Source organism: Coffea arabica, chromosome 2c, assembly GCF_036785885.1.
Source record: "Coffea arabica cultivar ET-39 chromosome 2c, Coffea Arabica ET-39 HiFi, whole genome shotgun sequence".
NCBI lineage: Eukaryota > Viridiplantae > Streptophyta > Magnoliopsida > Gentianales > Rubiaceae > Coffea > Coffea arabica.
The window spans coordinates 39,236,666-39,256,507 of NC_092312.1; the positions used below are offsets into that span (position 1 = coordinate 39,236,666).

Sequence of the window (19,842 nt, forward strand, 5' to 3'; positions counted from 1 at the left end):
TGTTATATGCATATTCCATGCTCGTCAGTTAATATCTTAACATTCTTCTATGTTTGAAGCCATAAAGGAAATTGACCTATTTTGCTAGAATATATGCGAATTCCTTGAAGTTGAAATGAAGGAATCCATTCCAAGCCCACATTCAAAGTGAGGAAGTTCAAAGAGGTGTATAGAAATTTCAATTCAAGTTTTTCAAAGTGGTATTCAGAAAGAACGCCAGTTTATGAATTAGAAGAAATATCTAAAAGACTAGCTTTCTCAGTTTCCCAAGAGTTGAAGGTACTTTACCAAACAAGTATTATGAGAAAGATCTAGGCTCTTAAGCTTCATAAGTGCCCCAGACTTGACAGAATTAAACCTTCCAACTAGTTTGAAGCAAGGTTGAGCTCACTAAGTTGTCCAAGATAGCCTATTTCACAACGTATTCTACCATGAATTTTGCTGCCTCGCAGATTAAGTACAATAAGAGAAGTCCAGTTCCCACCGCGAAAAGGAAGCAAGCCACTGAATTGATTTCCTTCCAGATTCATATATATGAATTAGGCCAGCCTCACTGTATAATGAAGTTGGCAGTGAAGAACTAAAATTGTTCCCAGAAAGATCGAGAAAAGTAAAGAGGTCGATTTTCTAACATGTCAGGAATTTGAACGTCCAGACCAAGTGTCACAAGGTTGCTCAGATTAAAAAACCAGAGGGGAAATGTAGAATAAAGAATGTTTACACCAATATCAAGAAAGATATGTTAGATTAACATGGTAAAGAGAAAGGGAAGGGTATCATGTCCACACATTCTCAAATTCAATTATGCCAAAGAAGGAAGCATGTTAACTGAGCGTAACCAATCTTGACTCTCTTTTATGTGCACCCCAAATAAGTCCAAAGTTCTCAACGGATAAAGTTGGGCAAAACATCGAAGACACTTTATGGCTAGAGAACTATTGAATTCTATTGTTTCGGTTGCATAACCAAGATGAAGATTCTCTAAGTTGGAAAGGTTTGGAATTTCTCCACCAAAGACTGCACTAGAGAGGGTTGAGGTACCTTAAGTTTTGAAGGATCCAATAAAAGTTGGAATTTCAATTGGGAAAAACCATTCAAAACGTCTCTCATATTTTATAAAATAATTTTTTTCGTTCCTCATTTTTAAAAGTATAATTTTACGTCCTTTAGAAAATCACATTGGTCAAATTTAATTCCTATCTAGATTTTTGACTAATTTTTTGCCCAAATTCATCACGTGATCATTTTTGAGAGGCAAAATTATCGAATCACATTTCACATAATTTGATCCATAGCCTCTAACATTTTATAAAATGAATTTTTTCATCCCTTACATTTGTCAAAATTAATTTTTTCATCCCTCACATTTCATAAAATAAAAATTTTCATCCCTCATTCATCATGGGTAAAATTAGTTTTTTTTTTCTTATTTTTGAAAACCCATGTATATGTCTATTTGATTTAACCCGAACAATACAAATACACATAGAATATATCTCTATTTGATTCACCCGAACAAGCTATTTGTAGTTGTTGGTAAAATCAAAGACAAATATATTACATGCTACTCATACGATTCAGGTGAAATCAAATAGATATATACATGGATTTAAAAAAAGAAATCCATTCGTACACATGATCAATGAGGGATGAAAAATTTTATTTTGTAAAATGTGAGGGACTCAAAAAACTTATTTTATGAAATGTGAGGGACTATGGATCGAATTATGTAAAATTTGATTTGATAATTTTGCCCTTAAAAATGATTACGTGCAAGGCACGTGGTATATTCCGGCCAAAAACTAGTCCAAAATCTAGGTAGGGACCAAATTTGACCAATGTGAATTTATAAGGAATGAAAAATTACACTTTTAAAATTGAGAGACAAAAGGTTATTTTGCAAAATGTAATGGATGTTTTGGATAATTTTTCCTTTCAATTATTTAAAAGTCATTCAAGTTGAGATCCAAATTAGGAATGATAATGGAGCGGGTGCATGTATCGTCCCACAAGGGAGTAACAGGGTGCAGGTAGGACGAGGGAAAGGGTATTTCCATCCCCGCCACTAAATAAATGAAAAAAAAGTAAATATATTTATATGTAGTTTTATATGTATATACATATACACATTATAACTACACGTCAATAATATATGCAAATATATATTATAATTTGAGAAATAAAAATATCATAAGTTTTATGATAAAATGATGATGTGGCTATTTTTAGTTTATTTGAATTTTTTTACATATTGAAAGTTGTTTACTAGAAAATAAAAACAAATATGATGATTATAAGTTTAGAATTGCTATTAAATGTGGAGAAATGAATTAAAAAGATCAAAATGATTTTTATCCTCAATTTTACACTGAATATTTAGTTAAAAATCTGGAGAAATTATTTACAAGATTGCTATTGAAATAATTTACAAGATTGTTATTGATGTTATATATGTAGACAAATAATGTCAAAATAAAATTTATAATTAATCAACCACAGGGCACCCGCAGGGCATAGGACCAGGTTAAGGAAAGTAGGAGATTTTAGAATATGCGGTAGCAAGAAAAAAATTTAGAACATCGGGTGGGGGACGGGGGAGGGATCCCCTCCTCACCTTTGCCCCATCGTCATCCCTAATACAAGTAATACAAATGCTGCAAATTCACTGAAGAAGGATTTATCTGACCTCCCAAGCGATTGTTACTGTAATTTGCATATTAATTTGTGTCAACATAGCCTCTTTCAGGATCAAGGAAAGGCCATTATGTAGATCAAACTTCACCACATGGCCTATATGCAGCTAACTCGTTCGCATGAACAACAATCATCTCCTTTCCACGATGACAAATGATTTCATTTATCAATTAGGTTTAATCTAAACTCAAGAAAAGCTCTTCGCTCCCAATCAACACGGCTAATATTTGAATAAGCTTTATCGTTATAACAAAACTGTATTCCGCAGACGAAGAGAAGAAACTCAAGCAGTGGAAAGCGTCCACAGAGACGAGCCATGGCTGTTTTGAACAAAAAAGAATGTAAGCTGGTATTTGCCTACGACTAATCCTAAGAAGCCTTTCCCAATGTTTATCGATTATTTTCTAAAAGACGGTTTCTCTTTTATTGTCATCGACGATTATGCCGGGCATTCACATAAGGGGAATGCTTTCAAGAAATACTTTGTTTTTTACATTGCACTTCATAGTTCAAACCTGATAGTTAGACAACCGTGTATAGATAAATAAGTAGTAGATAGATTATAATATCTCAATAGGTTAATCATAGTAAATCTCCTTGCACTAATCATTATACCTTTTCTTTAGCATAATGCATAGTGATTACCTCAGATTGTTTCCCTACATCCCAACATGCATCAAAATTTTATCATCCAAGACACATAATTGATCAAAGTACAGTATTAACCGTAATTCAATTATTACAAGCTGAACATCGGCATTATCAATTGAGATTTTGCCTGACAAACACGACTATCTGTTGGCATAGCAAAAGAAAACCAATTCAGGCAGGTACAGCATAGGAATCAGAAATAAAATGATTGTCATGTAAAGACATTTTGTCAAACAGAAATCATGTTTATCACAAAGGTGAATGAAATATCCAGTAACCAAAGCTTGCAAGGTTATTTAACATTGTGGACCTTTTAAATCACACAGTTCTAACTTTACATCTTGATTCTAAAGCGACAATACTCCAACATTAAGCCTTGGTGGGTCATAAATCCAAGAAAGATCTTTGCTGGATAGGTTGCAAATATATTACAGATAATCCTTTACTCAGATTTATACTCCATATATGAAAAGAATACCTCAACATTGCAAATCAGAAGATCAAGACTAATTTAGAATTGTTTTATGCATATTACAATAAGGTTGGACAATAAACTTAAGCCAAAAGCACTAGACGTTTAAAGCCACCTTATACCAAGAGAAACTCAGAGTGTCGGATAGACGAGGCACAACGGGAGATCTCTAAAATCTAGTTAAGGTTTCTCAAATATTCAATCAAAGTTGTAACACCAACACCAGAGTCCTTAGTTTCCAATCTAGAATAACACCTCAGGCTCAGTCAAACTCCCAGTAAAGTTAACTTTACAAGTTTCAGGAAACTGCAATCCGGCCTGATCACAATCCGCTTTAGTAACATGAGGGCATGACCGTACATCAAGATATTTGAGAGAGTTGCACGACTTCAATAGATTGCCAATCCCTACTACCGTGATCTTTGGACAGTTACTAACCTTCAAAATCTTCAAATGAAGCTCGAAGAGTCCACCTCCAAGTCCCTGAAATGCAGCATCTGTCACCTCTTCACAGCAACCTATATCAAGCACCTCAAGCTGCTTGCAATTTTGAAGTATGCACTCTATTGAAGAATCTGAAATGTTTAAACACCAATCCATCCGAAGATTCTTAAGACTGTTGCTACAAGCAACTGCCAATTGCTTGAGGGACTCATCAGATACGTCGCGGCAACCACCAATTATTAAATTCTGAAGATCTCCACAGAAGTTGGCCACAGATAATATGGATGCATCTCCAACATTATAGCAATCCAACAACTTCAATGTCTTCAAAGAAGAACAAGCTTTAGAAACACTAGTTACCCCTATATCACCAACATTGCTGCATTTGTTTACATCTAAGTTCTTCAGCCTCCAACAGCCTTGAACAAGAAGCACAAGACCAGAATCGGTTATGCTTGAGCATCCTTGCAAACCCAATTCTTCTAGGTTATTGCAGTTGTCAGAAAGAGTTCTTAACAATGAATCCGTCACAAATCTGCAGCCAGCAAGATGTAAGACTCTCAGGTCACGACAGCCCTGAGCCACAGCAGACAACCCCTCGTCTCTTAGTTTCCTACAATATGAAACATCTAATGACTGCAGATAAGGGAGATGAGCAGCGATTGCTTTCATACCTATATCTGATATACCTAAAACACAAGAGAATAAGTTAAGCATTATAACAACAATCATATTACTCTTCAATGTTTAACAAAAGTTTGGATGTTTTGATGTTATTAACACCAAAAAGAGGAAGAAGGAAAGGAGCAGGAATGAGACAATGACAAAACAGCTTTCCCATTTTCCATTTGCACCATAAGGTTCATGATTAAGTAGAAAAAAGATTTTCGTTCACAACATCATCTCCGATAGCACAAATTGCCTAACTATCAATATTGGACCCAATATAGTATAAAGAATCAAAGTTGCACTAGATCAATTCCAAATCCCTTATTCTCATTATACAGTTTAACTGGCTAATTCTACTGTTTTAGACTGATTGATAGCCATATCTAAACATACGTATTTGTGTGTGTATGCATCTACATTTCAACTACACCTATTTGATCGTAACAAATGCGAATAATGAATAACTAAGAAAAATAATTGGCATCACATTTAACAAGGCACATACCCAATGAAAGAAATTGTCAAAAGTTATCACCCATTTTCAGCAACTTTTCCTAGGAACTCAAGCATGTTTCCGTCCAAATTATGGAATACATTTTATAATCACTGAAACAACGTTTTCCATGCATTAAGATAGGAACTTTATCATCATGCATTTATAATTTCAACTCAAATAATAATCTGAAATTCCCAATCAATTCAATAAGGTAAACACAAAGTTATCTATAATTTTCAATTTCTTGACTGAAAATTTGGAATGATATTTTGGTATTCCAATAAAAGCTGAGATTTTCGCAGCATACTTAGTATGACAACAAAAAAAAGAAATCATTAAATTAATTTTATCTATCACCTATAATAAGGAAAACAATTACAACTGTATCACCATAACAAAAAGGAAAATTACAAATTTGAGTTAAAATTTTCAATGAATTTGTCAAAATTTAGGGAAAAAGGAATACCAAATTGAGGAAAACCAACATTTGTTCAATTTCGTAAAAGTTAAAGAAAATCCTATTAAATAAATTAAAGTCAGCAACTTTATATTCCAGCAAATTCAGAATTTACACAAATAGAAAGGTCAAAAAAAATAAAATTACCTTTACAATTCTGAAGAATGAGGTTTCTGAGGCATGAGAAAGCCGTGGCAATTACGGAAAGATCAGAGTCAGTGACACCGGGGTAGAAAGACCTGGAAGTGGACTGAGAGAGATCAAGTTCGACCAAACGAGTGAACCGAGCCGCCATTCTCCGGAGCATGTGGGGTCCGGCCCGAGCACAAAGTTTGCGTCTTTCGCTGCTTTGCAAGTGAAGCCATCGCTTACAAACTAGTCCAAACAACTCCTTATCTTTGTCATTTTCCAGCTTAAGTAAAATGGCCCGAAGCTCGTCATCGCCTAGGCTGTCATTTATGCACGGAATGGAGCCATTTTGATGTAAAAAATCAACATCAACCCTACAGGTGGCAGAGAAGACGGCCATTGTGGTGAAGGCTGGGAATTAGTTCACTGTAAGAGAGTAGCAAGAGTTTAATATGGCGTTCGAGAGAGTATGGGCAAAACTTCTAAAACACCGTTGAATGAGCGGTTGGTCACTCGATCAATTGATGATAGCATTCGGTTGTCTCAATAATGTTGGGTAGTTTGGCTCCAGGTCCACATGCAAGCTATGATTAATTGATTAATTCATTATCCCTTTTTTCTTAGAGGGAACAAGCTGATGGTTGCCAACTTATACAGCACATCCTTTATCCTTTACATACACTAGATAAATCAATTAATGCAAGCTATGATTAATCAATTAATTAATTATCTCTTTCTTCTTAGAGAAGGAAAAAGCTGATGGCTGCCAACTTCTATAGCACATCCTTTACATCCACTAGAAAATTTAGTTTGATGGGGATGGGGCGAAATGCATACACATGTAAACTTTAGAGACAACATAAAACTTTTTGAGAAGTTTTGGAAACAAATAGCTTTATATAAATAAATAAATATATGCATATAGGAATTTTAAAATTTTTCATAAGTTTTAAAAGGAAAAAGCATGATTTTCTAGAACTTGGGTAGCAAATAGTTAAATATATATAGGGAACTTTAAAACTTCTCAAAATTTTATGGGAGACAGTATGTAATTTCTTGAACTTGAAAGGCAGTGGCCCCTTTGTGCCTCCCCTTAGTTCCATCCTTGCCAACATAGTGAGTACTGTTGAATTTGATTATATTTTGAACACACACAATGAATTGTTGAGTGTACATGAATGGGATGGGCCAAAACGTGGGTGATAGACAAAGTCTCATAACATTACTTTCATATAAACACATATGTACTAAATGCGTAGAGGTGTGCCGAGAGGGCTCTTTTTTTTTTGTGATGTGGCAAAATATTATTGGACGATTTATGGTCGTCCTTGTACGTGAGGATTGCCCCTGTTTGTGCAAACAAAAATTCCGAATGGAAATGTTATTACTGTATTTTTCAAATGAATGCTACATGCCTTCACTTTCCTTGCATCCGATTGGACCCCTTCAGCAGCATTTCTGTTTCGGCTTTTCCCATATGTGTTGGGACTTGGGACTTGATTGTCATCATTGTAATAACTGAGCTCAGTTGACTATAAGGACAGTTGTAACAATTCATTTTGTTCTTACCGTTTTCTTCTTGTTCTTCGTGCTCATGTCAGGAGGTCAATTTCTATTTACCTTTGGGTTGTATTTGTAAAAACATAACTCTATCACTGTTGACGGCTATTGAAAGGAGGACTGTAGCAGTTTCTTTGCTCTGTCCAACCCACCGCTGTTTCTTTGCTCTGTCCAACCCGCCGCTGCAGGTAGAGCTATGCATTGTTGCCGGCATTTTCTTCTTGTGCTAATGGTTAGTGATGTGTTTAATTTTTGCATTCCTTTTTTGTATCATTGTTTATAGCACAACATCCTATATTCTCTCTTACATGATTATCTTTGGGAGCTGCTTTGTTCGGTTCTCATTTTCTCTTTTATTGCTCTGTTTCTTCGAAGCTGCTTCTTCGTTTTGCTCTCCTTCATAAAGATTGGTCAGGTGAGCCAGCTGCCAACCGACGTTTTATCCATCAAAATAGAGAGAACAAGGTGAACATTTTTATGCCCTTTGTATTTCTTTCTTGTGCAATTTTGCAGATTTGATTGGAACCTGAGGTGCATTTTCTCCAAAAGGTGCATTTTTTCTCTCACCTTTTGTTTTCCCTTTTCCTTTTCTCAGTCAATCAATCTTACTCTGCTCTTTTGCCCCTCTTCGCTATTTTTTTTTAACACAAGTCAATATTCTTCTCTCCATCTCTCTCTGTTTTTTGTTTTTTGTTTGTCTCTCAAGTCCACTGCATTCTCCATTTTAATTTTGTGTATGCTGTTTTTGCCCCTTGATTAAATTTTCTTTTATTTTCTATTAAATTTTATTTGTTGTTCTAGACTTCCAGTTGATCTCATCTCAAGCGGACTCTCAGGCAGACAGACACCCAAAAAGACTCCAACTTTCACTAATGGCGACTATCCGAATGATTGGCAAGTAACCCTTTTCTGTATTTGTCTTGAATAAGGCACCGAGTCATTTTAATCATGTTTAATGATATAGTATTTGTGGGGTTTTAACTTGAACAGATATAGCAGTCAATCTCACTGGTATGTCAAATCTTAAATCTTTCTAAAACACTTTCCGTGAAACATAGTTTTTTCAGTAAACCTACTTTTAATGCATTAATGAATCTCAATTACAGATGGTATGTTCAAAGGAATATACAACGGCAAGAAATACCATGTGGCAGATATTGTTGCAGTACTCAGCAGGGCTTGGAGCGCCGGTGTTGATCGAATTATTGTAAGTATATATCCCTGAACAAAACTTTGATCTTTTTCATACGGATATGTCTCGTGCGACTATTTTTCTGGTTGGTATTACTATTAGCTTGTTGCAAAGGATAAGTTTGCAGCCTATTAGTAGGGTTTCTTTTTTTTCTTTTTTTTTTCAGGGGTTGGAAAAGGAGTATCAGCGGTCCCACAAAATGAAACTCTATTTGTAGTTAGATAGATGGTATTATTAACTCAGGCTGTTTGATAGTTTGGCTTGCTCAATAAATTGAGAGAATATGAACTTTGGGTCTTTTGAAGTTCCACTTTTGGAGAAGTTCAACCTCTTGTTTTAATATCATAGAGGATGGATGAGCTTGTAAAATTTGCTGATTTGTAATTCATTCCATTTTATTGGAGTAACAGAACTGAGAGGTTTATTTCTTGTTGGTAAGGTTGGTTATTTGCCTTCTGTAATCGGGATTAATCATGCTAAATGATTCTTTAGTTGTCTTGCGTTTTCTGTCCTAGGTTACTGGTGGATTTCTAGAGGAATCAAAAGAAGCTCTTGCTATTGCTGAAACTGATGGTTAGCCAGACACGTTTTCCTTCGTTAGATTTTTCATCTTTCTCTGCCATTTGTCTCTCGCTTGGCGCCTTATACCCTATATTCTTGGCAATCCATTTTCCCTTGCAGCAAGACTTTTTTGCATGCTTGATGTGCACCCAACAAGATGCAAAGTGACTGTTGATACTCTTCTGAATGCCATCCTTAAGTTATTGAATGTGTGAGAATAAGGATGAATGGATACATTTGTGATCGATTCAGGAATTTGATCAGAGTGGGGATCCTGAAAAGCATTTTCAGTCTCTTCTCTTATTGACTAAAGAGGGGGTTGAGAAAGGAAAGGTAAACTAAAGTGCTGCATTTAGAAGAACATAGAAAAGATTACTTTAGATACGTGTATCTTCCTCAATTTTCTTAATGCGACAATTTAATTTTTGTAAGGTGGCAGCAATTGGTGAATGTGGACTGGACTATGACAGGCTTCATTGCTAAAAGAATCCAATGGCATAAACATTGCTAAAAGAATTGGCTTTGATGAGAAGATAATTAACTGTGCCCAAGCATGGATAAACAAGTTGACCCCACAGAAGGTACAGATGCAGAAAGATTTGCTGCACCAGTGACTACTGGAAGAAAGAAGTAGATTAGAAATTCAAGCAAATAAAGCTGCATCTCTTCACTCGGATATTATGAGCATTTATTATGAGGTATGCATAAGTTGCATGATTGTAAATATTTAATCTTTGAGGAAAGAGATAATTGTTATGAGACAATATGCAATGAAAATGTTTTTCTCCTATTTTATTGCAGTCCCTGATTACCATATCTAGTCTGCTTCCTTCATTTATGTTTATCGTCACATAAGTTGCACAGAAAGCTGAAGCACTTGCATACAGCACTAGTGTAACGTGTTCGCTCATATTGGTGGGCAAGGAATGGCTTTTCTCTCTTCTTGGCAACTTCTGTTTCCCATGATATCTATCATTTTTTATTTTAATTTCTTAACCTATACATGTATCCATTTATATAAGTGTGTTTTATTTATACACTACATGCTATTACATATAGGTGAGTACATCATATTATGTACAAGAGTATTTTTCCCCTTTTGTTTCACTTCAACTTTTAAAAGGGGTGGAAAGTGGTGAATACTCTTCTTTGTTACCTCACAGTTTGCACCCTCTTTTGTTTCATAACTTTCTGTTTACTCCATTTTTCCTTCCTAAATTGAAGAAAATAAATGCGGCAGATCACTTTGAAGGGCGTGCGACAGCTCTTGAGACCAAGGAGAGCCAACAGATCCAACAGGAATTGAAGGTTGTGAAGAAGGAAATTTAAGATATAGTGCATGAATTTGAGAACCAACTTAAAAATGCTGATGCAGATAAGTACAATCTGTTGCTGAAGAAAGCAGAGTCTGCAATTGCATCCCTTGTTGAAGCTCATCAGCCTACTGATGGTCTTTCTATTGGGAATACGGACAGTAGGTTGCATGTACCACGGTCTGGTGAGCAAATGTATGTCAAGGGACTTGGGAAAAGGTTGGCTACTGTAATTGAAACACCTGGAGATGATGACATGGTCTTTCTCCAACATGGAAAAGTCTGAGTACATGTGAATAAACACAGTGTAGGAGCTCTTGCAAATACTGGTATTAGTGGTGGAACAGCGTCTAATCAGGTATGAGGAGTAATATCAAAATTTTTTAATTATTGGTGATTATTCCAAAGTTCTTAATATATTGTCCCTACGCATGATGCTACGAATTGTTCAGCACTTTTTAATAATGCTACTCTATTAAATGATTATCCTTTTTTTTTTGGTCAGTCAACTTTTGGGAACACACATTATTCATCAACTTCTCAATTTGGACATATCATGGACAGTTGTTCTGAAATTGGATATTAATTGCGAGAGGAAACTAGTACTGCATGTGGACATTAGCTCTCGGCATCAGTTGAACAGAAGACAATGGGCATTTTTTCTGCACAATTGCCTAAATGTTTTTCGTATATTTCATAGCACAATGCTCTCTATTTGGGAGGCAATGTGATAAATAGGTATCAACAGACAACCAGCTACTGCATTGTGGAAAGGCTTCTACATTGCATAGATCAGCTAATGCTTTTAACCATTGACTGGAACATATATTGCCCTGTAATGTTTGTTTACCTCCAAAGCCAACAGTTAAACATCCTTGCGTGCTTCACCTAATTCTGATTAGCTTGCTTTATGTCAATTAATCGTTCTATATTGGAAAGTTAAGACACTAAATGTGTTTCTTATGGAACCCGAGGGACTGAATTGGTGCAAAATCCAACTATTAGGTACTAAAAGTTATTAGACATTTAAAGAATTGTCTTTTGGTTTGAGGATTTTCATTCTGAATATAACTTTCATTTATATCATCTTCCATCAGGTGTAATTGATTGATCTGCATTGTACTTATTAGTTAAATGTTGTGATTCTCTATACTACATCAATTTTGAGATTAAAATGACCAACTACTTGTTGGAGCATACACTGCTAAATCTGATAGCAGCGGGTGTACCTGTTAACATTGTAGGGAGTTATGAGAACCCTCACGAGCCTTAGAAGCTTCTCCAGAACGAGCAATAGTGACGAGGTTTCCTATGGACCTGTGTTTCAAACATCCAACAATACAGTTTCTTATTAGCTTACTCAGCAACAGGGCATGTCTTTGAAATTTACACCGCGCGTAGGCGCGGTGAGCACCTCCTAGTATAAGATTAAGCAAGTTCTTCCAATTTTAGCATGCTTAACAAAATCTCTAACACTACTTGGTAGTCTTTGAATCCATCAAATATGGAAATAAACAAAATTATTTTGTTCTTGACATTATTTGTTGTTGACGGTATACTGTGTAGTTTTAATATGTTAAATGTTTTAGCATGTTATACTCTTTCTAGATGTACAGACCTAAGCTTTCAATGATAAAGATATTTTGTCCCTTCAATTTAGTTATATGATGGAGTTTTGTTATGTTGAATGTTTTGATATATTCCCCTACTTTAATCTAACATTTTGCAAAATAACTTTACACAATATTCCAATTTTGACTAATTATACATTTTCAAAATAACTTCAAATAATATTCAACTTTTGACTAATTATTCCAGTATTTTGACATAGAAATTACGAAATACATGGAGCTCACGTGCTTCCTGGTGACTTTTAATTTAACAAACTAGATAATAGTTAATTATCCAAATAAATTATCCTAAAAAATATATACAGTTCTCATATGACCCTAGTTCATAGTTTTTTCTCTCTGGAATTCCTCATTCTTTTCCAAGAAATAGTAATATGCTATGGTAAAACTTTTCAATATAGGATAGGTTTTTTATTCTTTTTTTAATAGTAAAAATTTTTATAATTATAAGCAACTAAATAATAGGTTGAGGGGAAAGGGTTGGATTGGATAGTAAGGGCGGAAAAGATGGTAAGTAGGAAGTCCTATAGGTTCAAGACCTCCCACTAAAACACACAGACAAAAAAAGATTTGAAACTCCCAAAAATTAGAGGTTTCAGTTCAAATCTCCTTGCCCCCTCCCTACTTCTTAAATCCCACCCTTCTCCTACTGAAAAAATTTTTACAAACAATAAATAAATAGATAAATAACAAGAAGAACTTACTTAGGAAAAATGTAATAGTACAAGAGGGAGATTGATGAAATTGAACGTTCAATGAGTAAAGTGAAAAGGAGATATTAACTTTGGAATAACCCATATATCTATATGCAAATTGTGACAGCAATCGCACGCAAGGCACAGATACTTGGTGCATGCTTGTGGCATATTGAGCTTACTATTTTTTAAAAAGATAACTATTCGTGGCACACTAATTCTTCACTTTTGCTTTTTTCATCAAATGAGATGATACTTTGCATTCGTGGTGCTTCTCCAATATTATTGCTTGTTATACAAATAGTGGGATACAATTTAATGCCTTCTGAATACATCACATTATATAGTAGGAAGACATCAAGGTTTTTTAGTGATCAAGACAAGTGGAAGAAATTGAAATTATTCATACCTTTTCAAAAGCGACCGAGCTAAAGATCTTTCTTTGTCTGTGAAATTATGGACATCAACGGCATCAGCATATTGTCTGAAGAACTATAAAACCAAGAAATTGAAACATAAGTTCCTGCTTTCAGAAGTCCTTAATGATGTTACACAATGAACTATGCAAAGTAAGCAAAAAAAGGACTTGGCAGATTGATTCCTCACCATTCTTGGCCATAATTCCTCAACGGACGAGTCCTGCATAAAACAGACAGCAATAGACATTAGTATCCTCAACTTAAATCTTCTTTTTAAGAAGCCAAGGAGGCCTTGGTCTAGAGGCCAAGGTTGAGGATCCAGAAATTAGAGTACCTGAGTTCCAATCCCCATGTCCTCTTCCCACTTTTTAAATCCTACCCTTCCCTTGCTAGGAAAAAGAAAAAACTTCTCTTTAAGCCAGCACAAAATTTTATTCATATCAAGTCTCTTTTGTCCTACCTTTTTGCCTTTCCCTTCTCAAATTAGCTAAAATGGAAAAGCTCTAAACACAAAGTTTTTAAACTTCATAGGTGAGATGTATGGAAAGAAAAAAACCCAAAGTAAATAAAAAGAAAAAATAAACTAAGAGCTTAAGAAAAGCCAAAAGAAAAATCTCAAGAAGAAATGAGAAAAGGGAAATATATCATTTAAGGTGTAGATGACGAATGCAATTTAAAAGTGATTCTTTTAGCTACTACCTTAAAAAATTCTGGCAACGTTGCCATCATTCAAGAGTATAACGAATATACCATAGCAAAAGGGAAAAAAAAAAACAAATTTGTAGCAGCTGTTCTTAGAAAGCATCAAAATCAAATAAAGCATCCATAAGAACAAATGCAGCGAGGTATGAAGCGAAGCTTTTTTTGATAGATATGAAAATTATATGATTTTCTCACAAAACATCATTCTGTTCAAATACATCCATTTATCTTGGTTGTGGGCATTTTGTGTACTTAACTGCTGATGCTCAATATTGCCCATCCCTTGAAATTCAACTTTTACCAGGTTGCTTGCCAACTGTCCAAGTAAATGTTGCAACAGGGATGGACATAGTTGAAGTTTACCTATATACTTGGTATTGCTTCAGTAGTCAAAAGCATATAATGAAACAAGCATCATGGTAATATTTCCATTTTTTTCTGCTCTAAAAGAAATAGGAGTTACCTTGTTTTAAACCTTAATAACTTCTAGAAACCCTTTGTGCTTGAGCAGAGAGCCTCTACTATTGTGTAAAACCCAAGACTTTCTTAATTTTCCTTCATGGTTCAAAGGTTTAGTTCCGATAACTTTTTCTATCACCTGAACAATAAACGTGGCCAAGCAAAGTTTGTCAAAAACCAAGATTCCAGCAAGATAGATTGCAGGGAAAAACAGAAGAAGAAGAAGAAGAAGAAGAATATAACAAATAAATTGAAAGAACATATATGCAAACATTAGAAAGAAAAAAAAAAAAAGAAAACAAAACATGATAAAACAGCAGAATTCTTAAGAATTTTAGCACAAAAAACACATTAGAGTGATTTGTTTATCTCCCATTCCATCATGCAAGAGTATCAATGCCAGAGAAAATGAAATAATTCGTGAGGTTACGAGCCATATATTAGTACATACCTGGTCCAAAAGTTTCACAATAAAACTTGGTTTTGGAAGATGAATTCAATCTATTTGACAAATATAGCAAGTCAAATTGTATCAATTAGCTACTTTTACCCATGAAATTTGACCCTTTAACCTTTTAAATGAAAAAATAAATAAAACTTATCACATAAATCAATTGAAAATATGAAGAAAGCAAAATTTAGAAGCTTTAAACAATATATAGGTAAAAAAAAAAAAAAAAGATTTGCCTAAACTGGAATCAACAACCATAGCTATGACAAACATACCCTTGATCAATTGCAAAACAGAAGATGTATTTAGCAAATACATTGAAAAGCAAAAAGAAAAGGATAAGGAAAAAGCTGAAGCATTAAAAGAATTGCCATCCTTCCTAAACTTATGTTTACCATCTAAAAATCTACGATGCCCAAGTAGCAATGTTTGAGACCATGCCTTAGCTGCCGTGCATGAGTAACTTGTGACAAACAGGGCATGCTTATTCACCTTTAGTATTCTACCTTGACAGCATTGCATATCCTAGAAAATTACTAATTGTCCGCCTCAATGCCGCATACAATTGAAAATTCTATTTTTTGATGCATCATAAGTTTGAAGACCTACATCCCACAACTCAATCAGCTCTTCAATCAGAAGTTGTAGATAAATATCAATGTTATTTTCAGGAGAATACGGTCCAGGTATCAACAATGATAACATGAAATATGGTTGTTTCATGCACATCCAAGGAGGTAAATTCGCAAGGCATCAAGACCACGGGCCTAGTACTGTGTGAAGGATTCATATTTCTAAATTGATTAAATTCATCTGATGCTAACCCCAATCTAACATTTCGACAATCTTTAGCAAATTCTGGATGTTGATGGTCAAAAGTTTGCCAAGCAAGATAATCTGATGTGTGTATAATATAACCATCTTTTGTACATTGTTCTTTCTGCCATCTCATGTGAGATGTAGTTTTAGAGGACATAAGCAGTCTCTGTGACCTAGCTTCAAGGGGAAAATGCCACAATACTTTACGAGAAAATTTTCTTTTCTCACCAGTTGGATCATTTTTCGAGACAGCCAACCTAAGCTCTTTGCATGCTTCACAAAAAATTCTATTGCATGCTTCACATAAATTCTTTCTTTATCACAACCCTAATAAAGAGTGCAATCATTTGCACAAGTATCATACTTTTCATGCTCGAAACCTAACTAATTGATCAACTTATCAGCTGCATAATAAGATGGCGATAAATTACTCACGGCTTTGGGAAATGTTTCCTTCAACAAATCCAAGAGTATACCAAAAATTTTATTACTCAATTTACCAAGACATTTTAAATGAAGTAGATGAATGATAAATGCCAATTTGAGTTGCATCCACTACAGAATTTATGAATATAATAAGTCCTTTATTGTACTTTTCACTTTTTCTTGAAAAATTTGTCCAACTCTTATTATACTCCAACAAGTTTCAGAAAAAAAGAAAATTTTGAAACATATTAGAAGACTATTGCATACTTGCATCACAAACATGTCGGCATATGATGTAATAGTCATAGATATCAATATTACTAATCATTCTTAGACAATAAAGAACAGCTAAGTTTGTATGGAGTACTAACCGAACTGAAAATTTGAGCTCTTTCCAATATTACCAAGAAGCTTTACATTCTAATCTCATTGATTGAAAAGAAAATGCACAAAATCATATTATAGAACAATAACTAAATGGAAAAGTTTCATAAAAAATAAGCATTTATAAGCAATTTCCAGTACCACTAGTTTCAATCTCCAAAAAATATTGAATTATCATCTTGAGGTATAACGGGTGTACATTAAAGAAGAAGCAAAAAAGAAATTACACAAGTACAGCAAGTGGCATTTTAACAATCATCATGTATGTAGTTATCCATAACAAATGAGAACATATACTAATTATCATATCCTTGCTTTAGTTATAGAGCAACTCTTAACTTAATTCTTCTTGCTACTAACTTTTCGAGTTCTACTAATTCTTTATCTGCTCACCTTTCTTTTCTGTTTTCAACTTAAAACACCTTTGATATATGCTATGCATGTAAGATGCACTTTGCATTAGAATCCTACGGCAGAGCATTCTATATCAAGTTCAATACCAATAATGCAAATGTTAACAAGTCAGAAACCATATTGACACCTCAACAAGTAGCTACTTCCACATTTTCCAAAGGGTGGAAATCAAGTGCTATTGTGGCATCAATAAAAGACTACAGGTTCTAATTAAGCTTTACACTGACCACAAGACCATAGGACCATAAAATTTTAAGATTTGGGGTTTTTAGATGAATTTGAATTCTAAGGTTTTCATAAATTATTGTATGTTTAGATGTAGGCTTGACATAAGTAATAACCAATCAAGAAGCTCATAATCTAACAAAATTACATAATATCATTTTATTACCATTTCAAATATGTTCAAGAACTAAGTAGGAACCTTCCACTGAAAATGCATAAGGATTCCATATTTAAATAGACTTTTCATAGACCCATTTCTTATGTTGTGTAAACAAATTGAACTAATAATAATTCTTTAATCTTAAACAAAGATATCAATATTGGTAATTGCTAAAAACCAAATCAACTACTAAGCTTCTTGGTAAATCCACTAGCCACACTTAAAGACGTCATTAGCAAGAAACCTGGTTCCTTTGAAAATGTATAAGGATTGCATACATGAATAGACTTTTTGTTGACCCATTTCTTTATATTGTGTAAACGAATAGAACTAACAACAATTCTTCAATCTTAAACAAAGATATCAGTATTGGTATCAACAATTGCTAAAAACCAAATAACTACAATGTTTCTAGGCAAATCCACTAGCCACACTTATAGTTTTTATTAGCATATAGCAAATTACCAAATGAGAAAGCGTTGTAGAATCAGCACATATTTAACATAAATGTGAACCAAAAAATTCTCAAGAAGCTTGCAAATGGAATACCTAGCAAGTAAGTAATCTTAGCCTCCTTTTTTCCTCATCTCAGAATCAAATTTAATTTACTAGTAATCAGTTTTATTTGAGAGGAACACAATAGAAATTAAAAACAAAGAAAATAAAAATCAGAAACATGAGGATGCCAATTAATCTTAACATGCACTTACATAATAGGGATGGGTGGGAAAGGACTAATAGTGAGACCGTCGAACCTGATTAAATATTCCGAAAGTGAGGGTTGAGAGAAATACAAAGAGGACAAGAAAATTCTCCACAAAAATTTGATCCTTTGTAACGAAGAGAGGGAATTGAGATGATGAAGTATGGTTCAGGATGGCTAAATTTTGCAATTGAAAGGGAAAATTTTAACCCATTCTAATCACTAGAAAAAGAGGAAGCTAGGTTAGATTAAGAGAGGAGAGGGAGAGGAATAAAACCTATTAAAATTTAATAGGGGCCAAAAAGAGTATCACCGAATTTTAGTTATAGTGGCACGATGGCAATGGAGCGGCCCCGCCCGCCAACCCGCCCCTGTCCCGTTTCCCCGTGGTCCTCTACAGGGGAAGAAATCAATTTACAACGTTTAACAATTTACTTTTTTACGGAACAATTTTGTTATTTATTCTATTTCAAATATTAAATAAAGATATGTTCAATTGCTATTTGCTTTACTTTAGATCATTTAACGATTTGCAAATAATAACAACTAAGAATATTAGCAACATGTCAATATTATAAAAATAACATTAAAACATCCGACTAAAATATAATAGGACCAAGTCACAATCGTGTGTTCACAATTATGTTATCAATTATATTATTAAATATAAAAAATTAGATTATAACTAAATTATTATATTGTGTATATATATGTATTATACATATATTTGTAGCTTTACATATATATGTGTGTGTGTATATATATATATATATATATATTTTGCATGCGAGGGACGGGGTGAAGTGCTCTTGTTGTTAGAGCTGCAAACGAATCGAGCCGCTCGCGAGTGGCTCGAGTCGAGTTCGAACCGACTCAAGTTGAACTCGAACTCGAACTCGAGCTCAAAATATTAAGCTCGTTAGCTAGCAAACTCGAATATCTATATATATATTTTTTAAATTTTTTATTTTAAGTATATCTATAAATTTTTTTATTTTAAGTATATATATATTTTTTATATTTTTTAATTTTAATAGTAAAATTACATAAATATCCTTAATATTTTATTATTTATTAAGAAAAAATATTATTTTATTTATTTTTTAAAAAAATAAAATAATTATTTTTATTTTTTTCGAGCTCGAGCTTCAAAATTGCCAGCTCGTCAAGCTCGAGTTCGATGAAATTAAGTCAAGGCTCGACTCGATAAGGCCAAAGTTCAACTCGATTCGGCTCGTTTGCAGCCCTATTTGTTACCATCCTTAAGCTTGGGTGCAGTAATAGGTTAGATGAATATATAACAATACCTATTTTTGATACATATAAATAGAAATATAGAAGAAAATTGAACATCAAAATAAATTAAATTTGTTATGAAGGGAAATTCCATTTATGAAATTGGCCAACCCCCTCCTGATTTTATAAGGAATGAAATTAATCCCTCAGTTATTATGATTTGGACAAAGAATTTTGAACCAGTATTATGTGAAAATGATGATATTGTTGGTGATTTCTTAGTCTCTCCAATCACCATCGCTCACTCTCTGTATATTTAGCCGCGAAGTCTTTCTTTGTTTCTGCTAGAATGTTGGCATAGCAAGCTGTATTGTAAAGTGCAAGAGTCATGCATTTCAATGAAGGAAAATAACTTCAGTAAGTCAAAAGGGCAAGTTATTTTCCACCAAATGAAGCAAAATATTTTCTCCACGTTAATCT

General features: G+C 34.0%; 2 protein-coding genes and 1 long non-coding RNA gene across 26 annotated transcripts; 2 read left to right on the plus strand and 1 right to left on the minus strand.

Annotated features, from left to right (window-relative positions):
* Window positions 1-3,830: 3,830 nt before the first annotated feature.
* LOC113727299 (uncharacterized) lies at window positions 3,831-18,470 on the minus strand. Of its 9 annotated transcripts, none has more exons than XM_072075877.1 (8): window positions 18,179-18,470; window positions 14,549-14,683; window positions 14,343-14,448; window positions 13,571-13,603; window positions 13,374-13,456; window positions 11,868-11,955; window positions 6,031-6,438; window positions 3,831-4,950 (listed from the first exon to the last, which is right to left on the minus strand). In XM_072075877.1, the coding sequence occupies exons 7-8, from the start codon at window positions 6,410-6,412 to the stop codon at window positions 4,061-4,063; spliced, it is 1,272 nt and encodes a 423-aa protein (XP_071931978.1). In that variant the 5' UTR covers window positions 6,413-6,438; window positions 11,868-11,955; window positions 13,374-13,456; window positions 13,571-13,603; window positions 14,343-14,448; window positions 14,549-14,683; window positions 18,179-18,470; the 3' UTR covers window positions 3,831-4,060. The 9 variants fall into 9 exon arrangements, 5 of the variants coding, with proteins under 5 accessions (XP_071931978.1, XP_071931979.1, XP_027107178.2 ...); XM_072075878.1 differs by having other exon boundaries at window positions 14,343-14,465; XM_027251377.2 differs by lacking the exon at window positions 14,343-14,448 and adding an exon at window positions 13,718-13,772 and having other exon boundaries at window positions 18,179-18,469.
* LOC113727301 (uncharacterized) lies at window positions 7,607-10,128 on the plus strand. Of its 16 annotated transcripts, none has more exons than XR_011839446.1 (8): window positions 7,607-7,804; window positions 7,948-8,121; window positions 8,374-8,466; window positions 8,563-8,583; window positions 8,679-8,779; window positions 9,280-9,337; window positions 9,446-9,658; window positions 9,758-10,128. XR_011839446.1 is itself a non-coding variant. In XM_072075881.1 (8 exons), the coding sequence occupies exons 4-8, from the start codon at window positions 8,445-8,447 to the stop codon at window positions 9,538-9,540; spliced, it is 297 nt and encodes a 98-aa protein (XP_071931982.1). In that variant the 5' UTR covers window positions 7,607-7,804; window positions 7,948-7,987; window positions 8,086-8,121; window positions 8,374-8,444; the 3' UTR covers window positions 9,541-10,128. The 16 variants fall into 16 exon arrangements, 8 of the variants coding, with proteins under 8 accessions (XP_071931982.1, XP_071931983.1, XP_027107183.1 ...); XM_072075881.1 differs by having other exon boundaries at window positions 7,948-7,987; window positions 8,086-8,121; window positions 9,446-10,128; XR_011839449.1 differs by having other exon boundaries at window positions 8,679-8,783; window positions 9,257-9,337; window positions 9,446-10,128.
* Window positions 10,820-11,749, plus strand: LOC113727302 (uncharacterized). The gene is made up of 2 exons (XR_011839454.1): window positions 10,820-10,996; window positions 11,144-11,749. It is a non-coding gene; the product is annotated as an uncharacterized lncRNA (long non-coding RNA).
* Window positions 18,471-19,842: the final 1,372 nt, after the last annotated feature.